At 41.7% G+C, this 13,102-nt stretch overlaps 1 protein-coding gene across 3 annotated transcripts in view; it reads right to left on the reverse strand.

The window, feature by feature from the left end:
• The window catches only part of LOC117462411 (contactin-associated protein-like 4), a 230,164-nt gene that overhangs the window by 32,962 nt on the left and 184,100 nt on the right, over positions 1-13,102 (reverse strand). For all 3 annotated transcript variants that reach the window (XM_071206241.1, XM_034104634.2, XM_034104633.2), the window contains exons 10-15: positions 11,777-11,883; positions 9,374-9,493; positions 8,016-8,216; positions 5,498-5,660; positions 5,014-5,141; positions 1,821-1,991 (exon numbers count right to left, since the gene is read on the reverse strand). In XM_071206241.1, the coding sequence (XP_071062342.1) occupies positions 1,821-1,991; positions 5,014-5,141; positions 5,498-5,660; positions 8,016-8,216; positions 9,374-9,493; positions 11,777-11,883 (890 nt within the window). The remainder of the gene's footprint in view (positions 1-1,820; positions 1,992-5,013; positions 5,142-5,497; positions 5,661-8,015; positions 8,217-9,373; positions 9,494-11,776; positions 11,884-13,102) is intronic.

Consider the following 13,102-nt stretch of genomic DNA (forward strand, 5'->3'; position numbering starts at 1 on the left):
TGTTGGAGCAGCAGTGTCCCTGCATCTGATTCTGTGTGTCCCGTCAAATCCCAATGCCAAATGCAGCACGAAACAACACGGCAAAATAAACTGGGCTGATTGAGCTTCAAAAGGCTGGCTCTGATACCTGCAAGATTGTTTTCCCATTGTCACACAAATATGACACCTAGTCAGGGGCGGTTCTAGGGGGGGGCAGTGTCCCCCTAACACTGACCTCTGACCCCCCTGTGGCCCCCCTAATAATGAAACGTTTTTTTTTTTTTAAATGTATATTTTCTGGTACTCAGGATTTTGTTGCTGTAATGTGAGATTGTGCAGACACCCTTATGTAAAGTAGATATGTAACTGTTCATTGCCTTTATTTTTATATAAATATGGTGTTAGTGCAAACATTGCACTATAACTTAAGCTGAAGCTAACAGTAATAACTATAAGATCTATCTGAAATAAATAAGTGTACTGAAACAAATACCAATAACTGTATTGCATTGTTTTCTCATGCGCAATTACTTCATACTGTCTAGTTCTCTTTTTCGTCCTGCATGTATTGTGCCCCCCTCAGAAAATAACTGGCCCCCCAGTCAAATTGGTCTAGAACCGCCACTGCACCTAGTTGCATAACCATAGAGTACAGAGGTGTTTCTGCCATATTTTAAATGCAAACACACCAATGAGGGCTGTAAAGGTATAACACATACGCACTGCAATGTTGTACCCATAACGTATACAACACCCTCTTGGTTATTGCTGTCATATTGAATAATATGCAGTGAGGCGGCGGCTAGAAAGCAGAACACAGAGAGCAGACACAGAAAATATCGCCCGAGCAATGAAAACAGAAAGCTCAAGTGAAGTTAAAGAAGAGTAATATGTGCGCTCGCATTTTGGGAAACTAAACCATCCTAGAAGCAGAGCATTTTAGATGTGGTCAGATTTTCAAGTAAATAACTCTGAGGAAAGATATGTGTTCAGGTTAACGTCGCAGCATAAGAGTGTTTACTATACCCAATTAGTTTGTATTTTCTTCTATTTGAACAGCCCAGTTGTTTCCGTAGCTATCAGTCCTTATGTTAAGCTATTCAAACAACAGTAAAATGTCCCAGCTGGGCCACCGTATAGGGCGAGTGGCAATGGATGGGTGGGTAAAAGGTGGTATCACCATCATAATTAAGCATTGTTTGAATCCACGTGTGATGATAGATGAGATCCAATCAGATCACACCACAGTAACAAAGAGATGAGTTTAAACATTTCATAAATAACACACATAGATGTATGAATGTTTCTTTCTTAACTTCGATTAAATGATCGCTTAATTAATAATTGATATTTACAGATTTAGTTTAAAAGCGGGTTTTCACAGGCTAACCGTTTGGGAAGACTCTTTCCTGGTTTTTAGCTGCAGAGCACGCTCTATTAAAACAGTTTTTTCAAAGCGTGGTGTGGAAGACCTGCCTGCACAGAGCCCTGAGCTTGACCTCATGCAATACATTTTAGATTAACTGAACCATCCTTCGACGCTCTTGTGGATAAATTGGGTCAAATCCCTGCAGCCAGATTTAAAACATTTAGAAAAGGCTTCTCGGTTTCCCTGAGCTGTTCAACTTTGTGTAGCATTCACAGTTGAAGTCAGGACAGGAAGGTCAAGACAGCCGAGTTCAACCTTCAATAAACAATTTCTCCCTTCAGAATACTTTGAAACAGATTACGTCTCTAACCTCCAGGTATTACACCGATCCAGATTAAGACTTTGACTCCCAGGTTTCACTGACACATCACTCTAATCCGGATTAAATCCTCGCCCTTCAGCTCTTACTCACAGCTCAGTTCGATCCGGATGAAGTCTTTGATGCCCAGGTTCTCCAGGAACACACCGGAGGAGGCGGTGGTTTTAAACAGGAAGGAGATATCCGCGCTCAGCTCTCCGTGGAAGGTCGGGAAGTGGAGGTACGACGTTTCCTTGTCGAAAAACGCAGCGTTCCAGAAGTTCTCTGAGAAAAGGAAATGAAAACTCATCATCTGTGAAGGGGCCCTATTTTATTTGTTGGGGTTTCCATTTCCTGTAGTGTGTTATATCGATACTTGTGCATGTCACACTACATACTGATATACACCTGAACAACAGCAGGAGAGGACTCTTTAAAGTAGAGACACTACATACTGATATACACCTGAACAACAGCAAGAGAGGACTCTTTAAAGTAGAGACACTACATACTGATATACACCTGAACATCAGCAGGAGAGGACTCTTTAAAGTAGAGACACTACATACTGATATACACCTGAACATCAGGAGGAGAGGACTCTTTAAAGTAGAGACACTACATACTGATATACACCTGAACATCAGCAGGAGAGGACTCTTTAAAGTAGAGACTCTACATACTGATATACACCTGAACATCAGCAGGAGAGGACTCTTTAAAGTAGATACACTACATACCGATATACACCTGAAAAAGAACATAATATTTCCTCTTTAAATGGAAATCACGGGGAAACAAATGAGGCAACAAATGTAGCTTTTGGTTTACTGTTACGTGGTCTCGTTTGATTTCTCGTGCCAAACATTTATTTATAAATCTACTCGGGTATATATAGAACGGCTGTAATTGAGAATAATTGGAAAAACAACTCAAACTAATTTGAGACGGAAATGCGCATTAGCAGCGGTTCGGCTAACGATAAATAGCTTCTAGATGTTTGGGTTTTGTACACAGGATAATTTATTCATCGCATTAAACACCTAATCCTGTATTTCCATTTCAATAGACCTGAGAACAATTCATCCCTCAGAAATAATGAGCGAATCATTTGCTGCTTGAACAAATAAACGCTGGCTTATTGGTTTGAATGTCAAAATAAGTTTGTTAGTTTGTGTCCTTCTGTAAGTTCAACGAAACAGGGAACAGGACATGGTTATTATTATTATTATTATGTATTAAATCTAAGTCAAGGTTAAATTCTTATATATTTTCTGTTTCCAAACAATGTGGATACAGCTGAAAGAAAGTGGGGAAAAAACAGTAGGCAACGGTGTGAGTAAGTTTGTATAGGCTGGGCTGTGGCGCAGTGGCCTAGTGCGTTGGTGTTCTGATCAAAGGACCAGGGGAGAACAGGTTCAAACCCTACTGAGTCAGAACTAAACATGGTAAAGCAGCGTTCAGTTATTATGCTCCAAATATCTGGAACAAACTCCCAGAAACCTGCAGGTCCGCTGCAACTCTGACTACTTTTAAATCCAGGCTGAAGACTTTTCTTTTTGTCGCTGCTTTTAATTGAACTTTTCATATCTTAAACTGCACTGTAACTTTTATCCATGTACTTTTTCTAAACGTAATTAAACTCCATGACATTTAAGAGAGGGACTGCTCGAAAGCAGAGATATTTGGAATATCTGGCATCGACGGATGAAAAATAGTGTTTTGGTAACACGGAGTGTTTTGGTAACACTTTAAAGACTTTGTTATGGAAGCAAAGCAGGGGAGGGGGTGTGTACGGCCTCCTGAGGGTCCGATTGTGGATGTCATGCGAGCAAAATATGGTGAAGAAAGTCTGTCTAAATTAAATCATATTTTAGACTGCACTGTAACTTTTATCCATGTATTTTTCCTTAATGTTTATTTTATTAGCTTTTCTTTTTTAATGCTTAATGTCTTTCATTTCTTTTTTGTAAAGCACTTTGAATTACCCTGCGTCGAAAAGTGCTATATAAATAAACTTGCCTTGCCTTGCCTTACTGCAGTCAGCATGTCACTGGGCAAAACGATGTAAAATAAACTTTAAAGGTCCCCTATTATACTGTTTCTCATCAATATATTACAGGTCTCAGATATATACAAAACATGTTTGGCTCCAAACCCCAAATAGATCATTACCCATAACCCCCCTCTGTTTCAGCCCTGTTTCCAAAGTGCTGATTCTCTGTCTGTGACTTTAGATAAAGACAAGGAGCCCCTCCCCACGCCCCTCTGAGAGACATTTGGTTACAAAGAACTCAATGGTGCTCTAGGAGGAGATTCAGGTGATAAGGGGGGGGGGGGGGGGGGTTACCTTGGTTGCTGATTGGCTAATGGCTACACAAGACAACACATCGTTATGACATCACAAAGTGGCCGAAATCTGTTCAGCTCATTTTGATATAAATGGATCAGGACAAAAAGAGAGAGAAACTTTGTTCCTTAAACCTTCAGAGTCTCTTTTCACAGAGGGGACACATGTTGATGTAGAAGAGACATGAAGAAGAGGGGACACATGTTGATGTAGAAGAGACATGGAGAAGAGGGGACACATGTTGATGTAGAAGAGACATGGAGAAGAGGGGACACATGTTGATGTAGAAGAGACATGAGGAAGAGGGGACACATGTTGATGAAGACGAGACATGGAGAAGAGGGGACACATGTTGATGTAGAAGAGACATGGAGAAGAGGGGACACATGTTGATGAAGACGAGACATGGAGAAGAGGGGACACATGTTGATGTAGAAGAGACATGGAGAAGAGGGGACACATGTTGATGTAGAAGAGACATGGAGAAGAGGGGACACATGTTGATGTAGAAGAGACATGAAGAAGAGGGGACACATGTTGATGTAGAAGAGACATGAGGAAGAGGGGACACATGTTGATGTAGAAGAGACATGAAGAAGAGGGGACACATGTTGATGTAGAAGAGACATGAAGAAGAGGGGACACATGTTGATGTAGAAGAGACATGAAGAAGAGGGGACACATGTTGATGTAGAAGAGACATGTAGAAGAGGGGACACATGTTGATGTAGAAGAGACATGAAGAAGAGGGGACACATGTTGATGTAGAAGAGACATGAAGAAGAGGGGACACATGTTGATCTAGAAGAGACATGAAGAAGAGGGGACACATGTTGATGTAGAAGAGACATGAACAAGTGGATTTGGCCTGATAGGTGACCTTTAATACAAATTGTAATTTTCCAGAATGGAGAGACTTCTGTCATGGTGTAACCAGGCAATTAAAGCTTGACTTACTGTCTCCATGACAACTGAGCGGTCCCACCCTGTAGACGGCCTCTGACCCCGGCCTCCTGACGTCACCTAGCAACAGAGACCGGACAGGGAGGCTCTCCTTATGGGTGAGCAGCCCAGAGTCCTCAGTCCTGCAGGGGGAAGAGGAGGAAGAGGAGGAAGAGGAGGAAGAGGAAGAATAATTAGGATTTGGAGGATTAAAGAAAGAATTAGAAAGAATTTGAGGATAGAGGAGGAAAAAGGAGAAGAAGGAATGAGGAGGAAGACAGAAAGGAGAAGGAAGAAAGAAGAAATAGAAGGGGAGGAGTAGGAAAGCAAATGGCAATAAGGAGGAGGGAGAAAGATTAGAAAGCAAAGGTCAAAGGAGGGTAGAACAATAAGGAGAGATAAAAAGGAGAGGATGAAGAAACAGACCAAGGTGAGGCATGATAGAGAGGGGGACACTTCAGTATGAATAACCACGTCTGTAAGGGCTGTGTCTCAGTACCACTCGGTGCGGTCAGCGTCACAGTTGCAGTAGTGCTGAGGGTCCACACAGTCTCCCTGCAGCCCGCACACACACTGCTGGCTGCCCGGCTGAGCCCCCCCCCAATAAGACTGGACACGACCGGGAGCGGGACCCCCGAGCCACCAGCTGAACGGAGAGCCCTCTGAAACACACACAGTAAACACACACTTAACCTGCTTTCTGGGCTTCTCCCTTTCCTGTCGTTAGTTCCTTTGATGAGGTTCTATTGGCTAGCGCTCCAACACATCGTACGTGATAGGCTAAGGGGCGGGACATCTTTAAGCGGTTGACCAATCGCAACAGAGCCGGCCAGCTAACCAATCAGAGCGGACTGGGCTCTGGTTTCAGACAGAGGGTGAAAAGAGAAGCTGCAGCTCAGGCAGGATGAGAGAAATAAAGAGCTTTGTGAACATTAGAGCAAGGAGACATGAAGTAGAGACACTAAACTGATATGAACCTGACTCAATACACCAGCATTACATTTCCACTTTAAATGGAAATCACGGGAAACAAAAGAGGGAACGAATGTAGCTATTTAGTTGACACGGTCTCTCTGAAAGTGTTTACAATGATTGATTACATCCAAGTGAAAATGAAACTGGAGAAAGGCTTCATCAGCTGGTGGTATCTTTGAAGTCAGTCAGATATGACCGTTCACTCTGCTAACACATGCAATGCAATTGGTGCTAGCTTGATTTTTCAAAAATAAACGAGTTCATAAAAAGTGAAACGAAAGCAACAGAAATGTATCTGGGGGACGCTGCTCATTTATCTTGTACGGGTCCAAACCAGAGCATTGCTAATAACAGGGCAGCCTCCTCGAGATGCTTGCAGGACACGAAAGCAACACCGAGATACGCTCTCTATGGAAATACTGTAAGCCCTATTGAACAATGTTGTGACAAAAAAACCTCTTTGCTGCTTGGAAAGAGTTCCCATCTCTCTTCCTCCAGAGACGAATCCAGAGTTTGAGGAAGGGGACGTTTGCCAGCTCGTACCCCAACGCTGCATACATTGTTTTTGATGGAGGGTGATGATGGTATACGGTGACGAGTATATTTGTGTGAGAGAGCGTCGGTGCACAGGAGAGAGAAGGTGATTGTAAAGGTTTCTGTTGAGTCAGCACTTTTTTTATTTTCCCAGAGAGCAGCAGGTTTTTTTTAATGGAAACTATCTCTCCTCCCATTCTTCCTTTTCGACCACATCCAGTATTTTCATCCATCATTTTATCACCCACCTAAAAAGGTTGCTTAGCTACACATTTTCTTTTGTGTGTGTAGTCTTAGTAGTTCCACAGGAGAGAGAGAAGTTTGAGGATGTGTTAATAAATAAAATGTTGCATGTTCTGCTGCCAGGAAAACAATCTATTAAACGTATTAATCAAAGTGATCCTGCCTGAGTCAATAGGAGCACAGGAAAACACAGTACTCAATACTCACTATCAGGACGAGGAATTAAACAAATCCTGAATAATCAATATATCTGAATCAGAAGAAAATCCCTGAAACCACAACAAAGAGCGTAATGATGTGTTTGTGGTCGATGAGAGCTGAACAAAGCTTTCGTTAACTTGTATTTAACCCAACAAGAACATTACCAACAAGTGCTTGTTTACAGTCTTTTCTGATTTCAATGTGCACTTGAGGATTATTGAAGAAAAAGGGAGCAAACAAAATTCAAGAAGGCTCTCACCGAGATAAGATTAAAAGATTAAAAGATTAAAAGGATTAAGATTAAGATAAAATATATCAAAAAGCGAGATCTACAGCTGACTTATTTGAGTATAATCACAAACACAGAATGGAATAAAATGAGATGTTGGATCCGGTAGGGCACATGTTGAATATAAAGTTGTAAGAAATTAAATCTTCTATCTTCTGTAGTTTTCCAGAGTCAATAACAACATGTGAATACACATTAATAAAATAGCAGCATGAGTCCATCCGTCTCATCGATATTAAGCTAGCTAGCAGCCCCTTAGCTAGCATGGCTCTGGCTAACAGCGCCTACCTGTATAAAGCTCACTAAATATCACATGTACATCATTACATGTTGTTAGAAAGTGTACACAAATAAATGTACAGGTTGGTGCCGGATTATATTTTGCTTTGAGCAAACAGAAGAAACTCAATACAAGAAATAATCTGCCTCATGACTGCTGGAAAACTGAACATTTTAATTTGTACTCTTAGTCCTTTGTGAGGATTAACCAAACAAGATATTAGGTGTTATTTAGTTAGCTTGAGTGAAGCAGATTCTAGCCTTCAACACAGCCAGGCTGGCTGTTTCCACCTGTTTCCCGTCTTTATGCTAAGCTAACATGCCAGCAGTAGCTTGTCACAGACATGAGAGTGATAATAATCTTCTCATTTAACTCTCCATCACAAAGTAAATTAGCCTTTCGTCCAACATGTCAAACTATACTTCTGAAGTGACTACCTTATAAAGAAGACACACGAGGGTAAATCTAGAAAGCTTGTCCTGAACATCCCCTTACCTGGAGTGTTGAGGAGGCGGGACTTCCTGCAGTGGTAGGACAGATCCTGTTCACAGTACTCTGATTGGCTGATGGCGGCCAATAGCTGCTCCTCTTCAGTGGAGTAGTCAAAGTGAACTGAGTGCTGGTTCACCTCTGGAGACGGCCGCACTCTGGTCAGCTCGCTGTTGTTGTGCTGGATCAGCATCCATGTGTTCTCCTCTGTGGGGGTAGATTAAAAAGATTAAAAGATTACAACAAACAGATTGTTATTTCCAAATGACTGACTATTTACTGCTATTTAATCGTTTTGTATTGTATCTACTTCTTGTGTGTCATATCTGTTGCATCATACACTTGTCTATGCAACAACAGCAATCGACCTATTGATATCTTATTTAACTATATGCTGCTCCTGTACTCACGAGTTTGGTAAGAAGATCAATACTACTCTATCTGTACATTAAATAGGAAGCAATGCTAGTTTAGCACAAAGAGCTAGCCATAGGTTTACAGCGGCAGCACATTTAAAGCAATAAACACACTTTGATCCTTTTACATTTTAATTTTTGAACGCATTAAACAAATGAGATTCAACAAGTTCATAGTGAGCTTGAGATGTTCTTGTAGCTGTATTTTTTAAATGAGAGAGGGCCAGGCTAGCTGTTCCATAGATATCCTGTCTTTATGCTAAGCTAAGCTAAGCTAATCACATCCACATGTAGAGAGTAAGCATGGAATTGGAGTTAAACTTATCGTCATACTCCTGTTAGAAAAAGTGAAACAGCCTAAAAGTATTTTTCTAAACGAGTTGTCGATCTGAGAGAAAAAAGCTTTACTTCCAGTTCAACAATTCTGATGAATAATTTACGATTGAATGTAAAAGTTAAAACACTTATACCTTTAGTAATCTCCATGTATCTGCCTTTCAGCAGCTTCAATTGAATCGTACTCTGTCTTGTTTATTGTTTGTTATGCTGTCATATTAATGACACCGTCTGCTCGATATTTAATTCCTCAGTGTAATTAATAACCGGCCCGTAAATAAGGACGTACTCTACAAACACACCTTGTTGATTAAAAAACATGAAGCATCATAAACCTAAGATGAAAAACTGAGAATAGGGAGAGGAAATTGGATCATCACGATTTCTACACGTACACCAATTATATGAAGCAGCGAGACGTCGTTATTCATATTTCTATGATTAAACGGGTGACATGACACAGAGGGAAAGAGAGGGAAACCAGGGGATGGGAGATAAAGTGGATCGGAGCGTGATGAGAGGAGCATCATCATTTACAATTATGTAAATTTTAATCATGAAACTTTGAGTGATGATGTGAGGAGGGTGTGTGTGTGTGTGTGTGTGTGTCACCTGTCATGTTGCAGTACACCAGCTGCGGTTTGATTGGTCCGCTGCCGTCCACGTCGATATGAAAATGTCCCGACGTGTTGCCGTTGTGTTTGTACGCCTCGCAGGACTGTTCGAACACAGCTGCAGGAAAAATAATGAGATCACGTCAACATGAATCACATCGTTTGTGAGGGGATGAAGAATCGCACGCTGTGGAGGATTATGGGTAAATCACGAACTCATAATCAGAGTGGAGAAACTCAAGTTACGTTTGAACTCTGACTCTGAGTCATAAAGTGAAGATTAATCCAGTAATGAGAGATGGGAGTACACACACTTTTATCAGCCACAAGTCTTCCTCCTTCCTCTGCCCGTCTGACACACACACACACACACACACACACACACACACACACACACACACACACACACACACACACACAACACACCACACACACACACAACCCACGCGCACACACACACACACCCCCCCACACACACACACGCACACACACACCCCCCCACACACACACGCACGCATGCACACACACACACACACACACACACACACACACACGCTCACACACACACACACACACACACACACACACACACACACACACACACACACACACACACACACACACACACACACACACACACACACACACACACGCTCACACACACACACACACACACACACACACACACACACACACACACACACACACACACACACACACACACACACACACACACACACACACACACCACACACACACACACACACACACACACACACACACACACACACACACACACACACACCCTCTGCAATCAAAGGCCTTGCAGTCAAAGCCATATCTAAGAGTTCCCACACCTGTCTCTCCTCCCCTCCACAGCATTTTATTCATCGCATTCTCCCAGTGACACACCAGCAATAAAAAATGAGACCAGAGGTGGATTGTGGGTAAGTTTCTTCTTTCGAGGATTTGACTCGAGGGAATGGGCTCAGAACAGATCACCTCACTGCTGCAGGTGTATTTATTCATTCCCCATGCGGCAGTTCAGTCACAGCTTCAGTCTCATTGCGTTCATCGTATCTCTCACATACCAACAGGTTGTATTAAACTGTATCCTCCCCCACCAGATTTGAATATACCTCAAGGGGGGCGGTCTCTTCAAAGGCAGATTACAGTTCATGGAAGTATTTATGTGGTGTTTAGGACATTATTTATTTGTTATGTTATTATGGCACTCACCAAAGTAATTGCTGTGATCTGGAAACAAGCCAACCTCGCTAAATGTTTAGAAGATCGGAAAGGTTATAAATAAAAGGACACACTGAGGACAAACTAATTTATTTTAAGGTGAATTTTAAAGTGAGTGCTCGTGAAATTGAATACACAACGAAACAGGAAGTTGGTCTGTAAAGTGTGATGGATGTTTACCATTTGACAGTTTGGGTATTCATCTGAAAGGTTGCTTAGTTTTCACTTTGTTATATCACCTGTCTTCTTGCCCTGTCAAAGTTCTTTGAAGTCATGTTGCCTTCTTCTTAAATCTCAGAAATCCACTTTGATTGTTTTTACTGCTAACAGAAATGTTGCCCTTTACTACAAATAAGTTCCAGGTCGTAAATAATTGCAATGAAAATCAAGGAAACACACTGACTTTTAAACGCACTGTAATGCAAACCGTTAACATTAAAGGTGGGGTAGGTAAGTTTGAGAAACCGGCTTGAGATACACTTGTTGTTATAGTCCATGGAATGCTCTTAACATCCCGATAGCAATGAATATCTGAAGTGCTTTGACAAAACATCCATAAAAACATGTCATCTGTGGAAGCTGTAATACTGTAAAAAGCACGACCAATCATCTGAGCCGGCCCGGCTAAAGTAACTGGATGGCCTACCTGCCTGTCAGCCTTCCATCGGGGCACACACTTATGTCGTGCCCTCATTGGTCATGTGCGCGTCCGTGTGTGTTGGAGGAGGGGCTCTATAAGGAAGTCTGAAGGAAGGGGCAGATTTTTTCCGGCAGCGTACTTTCAAATTCAAATGCACTCGAGCCGCTTTCTCCATGCTTAAATGGCATCTTAAATGGCACTACTATACTCTTTGTTTGGTCCCTGCTTGAGTTGAATGTTTTTTCTTTTTTAATGTGTATATTGCAATATGTTTGAGTCACTTGCTATACGAACACATTGAATTATCTTTTGTTGATGTGCCATTATATTCAATTCGATATGAAATTGGATCTTAATTATTCTGAACGACACACTGCCTCATTCCTATTATTTATTCCCTTTGCTCGTCATCTTCTCATCATCTGTCTATCTCATCTCATCATCTCCCCCCCATCGGTCGTTTTGTGTCTTTCTAAATGCGATGTGTCGCTGTCGTGCAGCTGTTTGACTCACGGCTGTGGCAGGTGGCTCCGCTGTAGCCGCTGTCGGAGCAGTTACAGTGGAAGACGGTCCAGGACTGACTGCAGCGGCCGCCATGTTCACACCGACTGGGAGAACACCTGAGAGAGAGGGACGCAGAGAAGAGGCACTGGTTTAGACAGGTTGGGTTCATTTGCTTTACACGACATTTCAGTGACAATTCTCATGGAAACAAACAAAACACAAATGTTGCCTTTCAATTAAAAACGGAGTAAATCATTATATTTCAGAAGATTCATTTTGAACTTTTACTTAGTTAATTTTTTCGCATCCACATTCACTCTGTCTTGACAACACTACTCTTATATGCATCACATTGTGGAAACACCTAACACATAAGGATTTAAAACCCCCATGTTTCAAACACATATAAAGGGAAAATAAATAAGAATACACAAAAAACCAGTGGCCCCCAAAACTGCAATATGTTAGACCTCCGCCTACATTTCTCAAGAGGCTTTCGAGGTCGTGGGTTGTGAGGAGAGCAAGAAATGCATTGTGCAGCAGCAACAACAACCAGTTACTTTCGATGAAAGGATGTTTGGATTTCTTGGAAGGCCTTGAGATGTCTAAATACAAAGTCGCTGTTTTTCAAACTTGAATAGGAGCCTCTCTGTGTGTGAAGGTTAGCAGAGAGCATTGCCCAACAGGGAAACAGAGATCTTTAGTGTTTTCAGGGTTAGTCACTTCTTTGCTGCGTCCAGGTCAAAACGCATCGTTCGGTTTTTTGAACTGTCGATGCTGAATCTGACAAAGTGCAATGTCTCAAGGCACTGCACTTCCTTTGACTTTAGGGTTTCAAACCTTTACTTTCTAATGTTCCTCAGCCCTGCTGCATCTTCAGAAAAGCAGTAATGATTTGGAGAAAATGCTTTCAAACTCCCAATAAAGAAAACTATTTCATTAAACTAAATGAGCCTCTTTTTAAAAGGCAGCTGCTGCAGGCAAAAACCTTTTAGCCGAAGCCCTTCAAGGTTAGACAGCAATAGAGCGTCAAATAGAACATCTGTCATTTTTTATATTGCCTTTTTTGTATATAAAGTTGTGTTGACATTAAACTCTGTTGGTTTTTTGGGTTGAATGGAAAGAAACACCTTTCCCCTTCCCCCAGAGATCCAAAGAATAATTCACTACTTTCTCACGTTGGATGTTTCTTTCATTTCATATGAAAACGAAAGGCTTCTGCTGGAAATAAAATATCCTTTCTGCTCAGCTCCACCTCTGATTGATCCGAGCTGCTCTTCTGAAGTGAAGCCACACTGTTTGAAGAAGCGCCTTTAAGTGGAGCTGGCTCCCAGG

Source organism: Pseudochaenichthys georgianus, chromosome 17, assembly GCF_902827115.2.
Source record: "Pseudochaenichthys georgianus chromosome 17, fPseGeo1.2, whole genome shotgun sequence".
Classification (NCBI taxonomy): Eukaryota; Metazoa; Chordata; class Actinopteri; order Perciformes; family Channichthyidae; genus Pseudochaenichthys; species Pseudochaenichthys georgianus.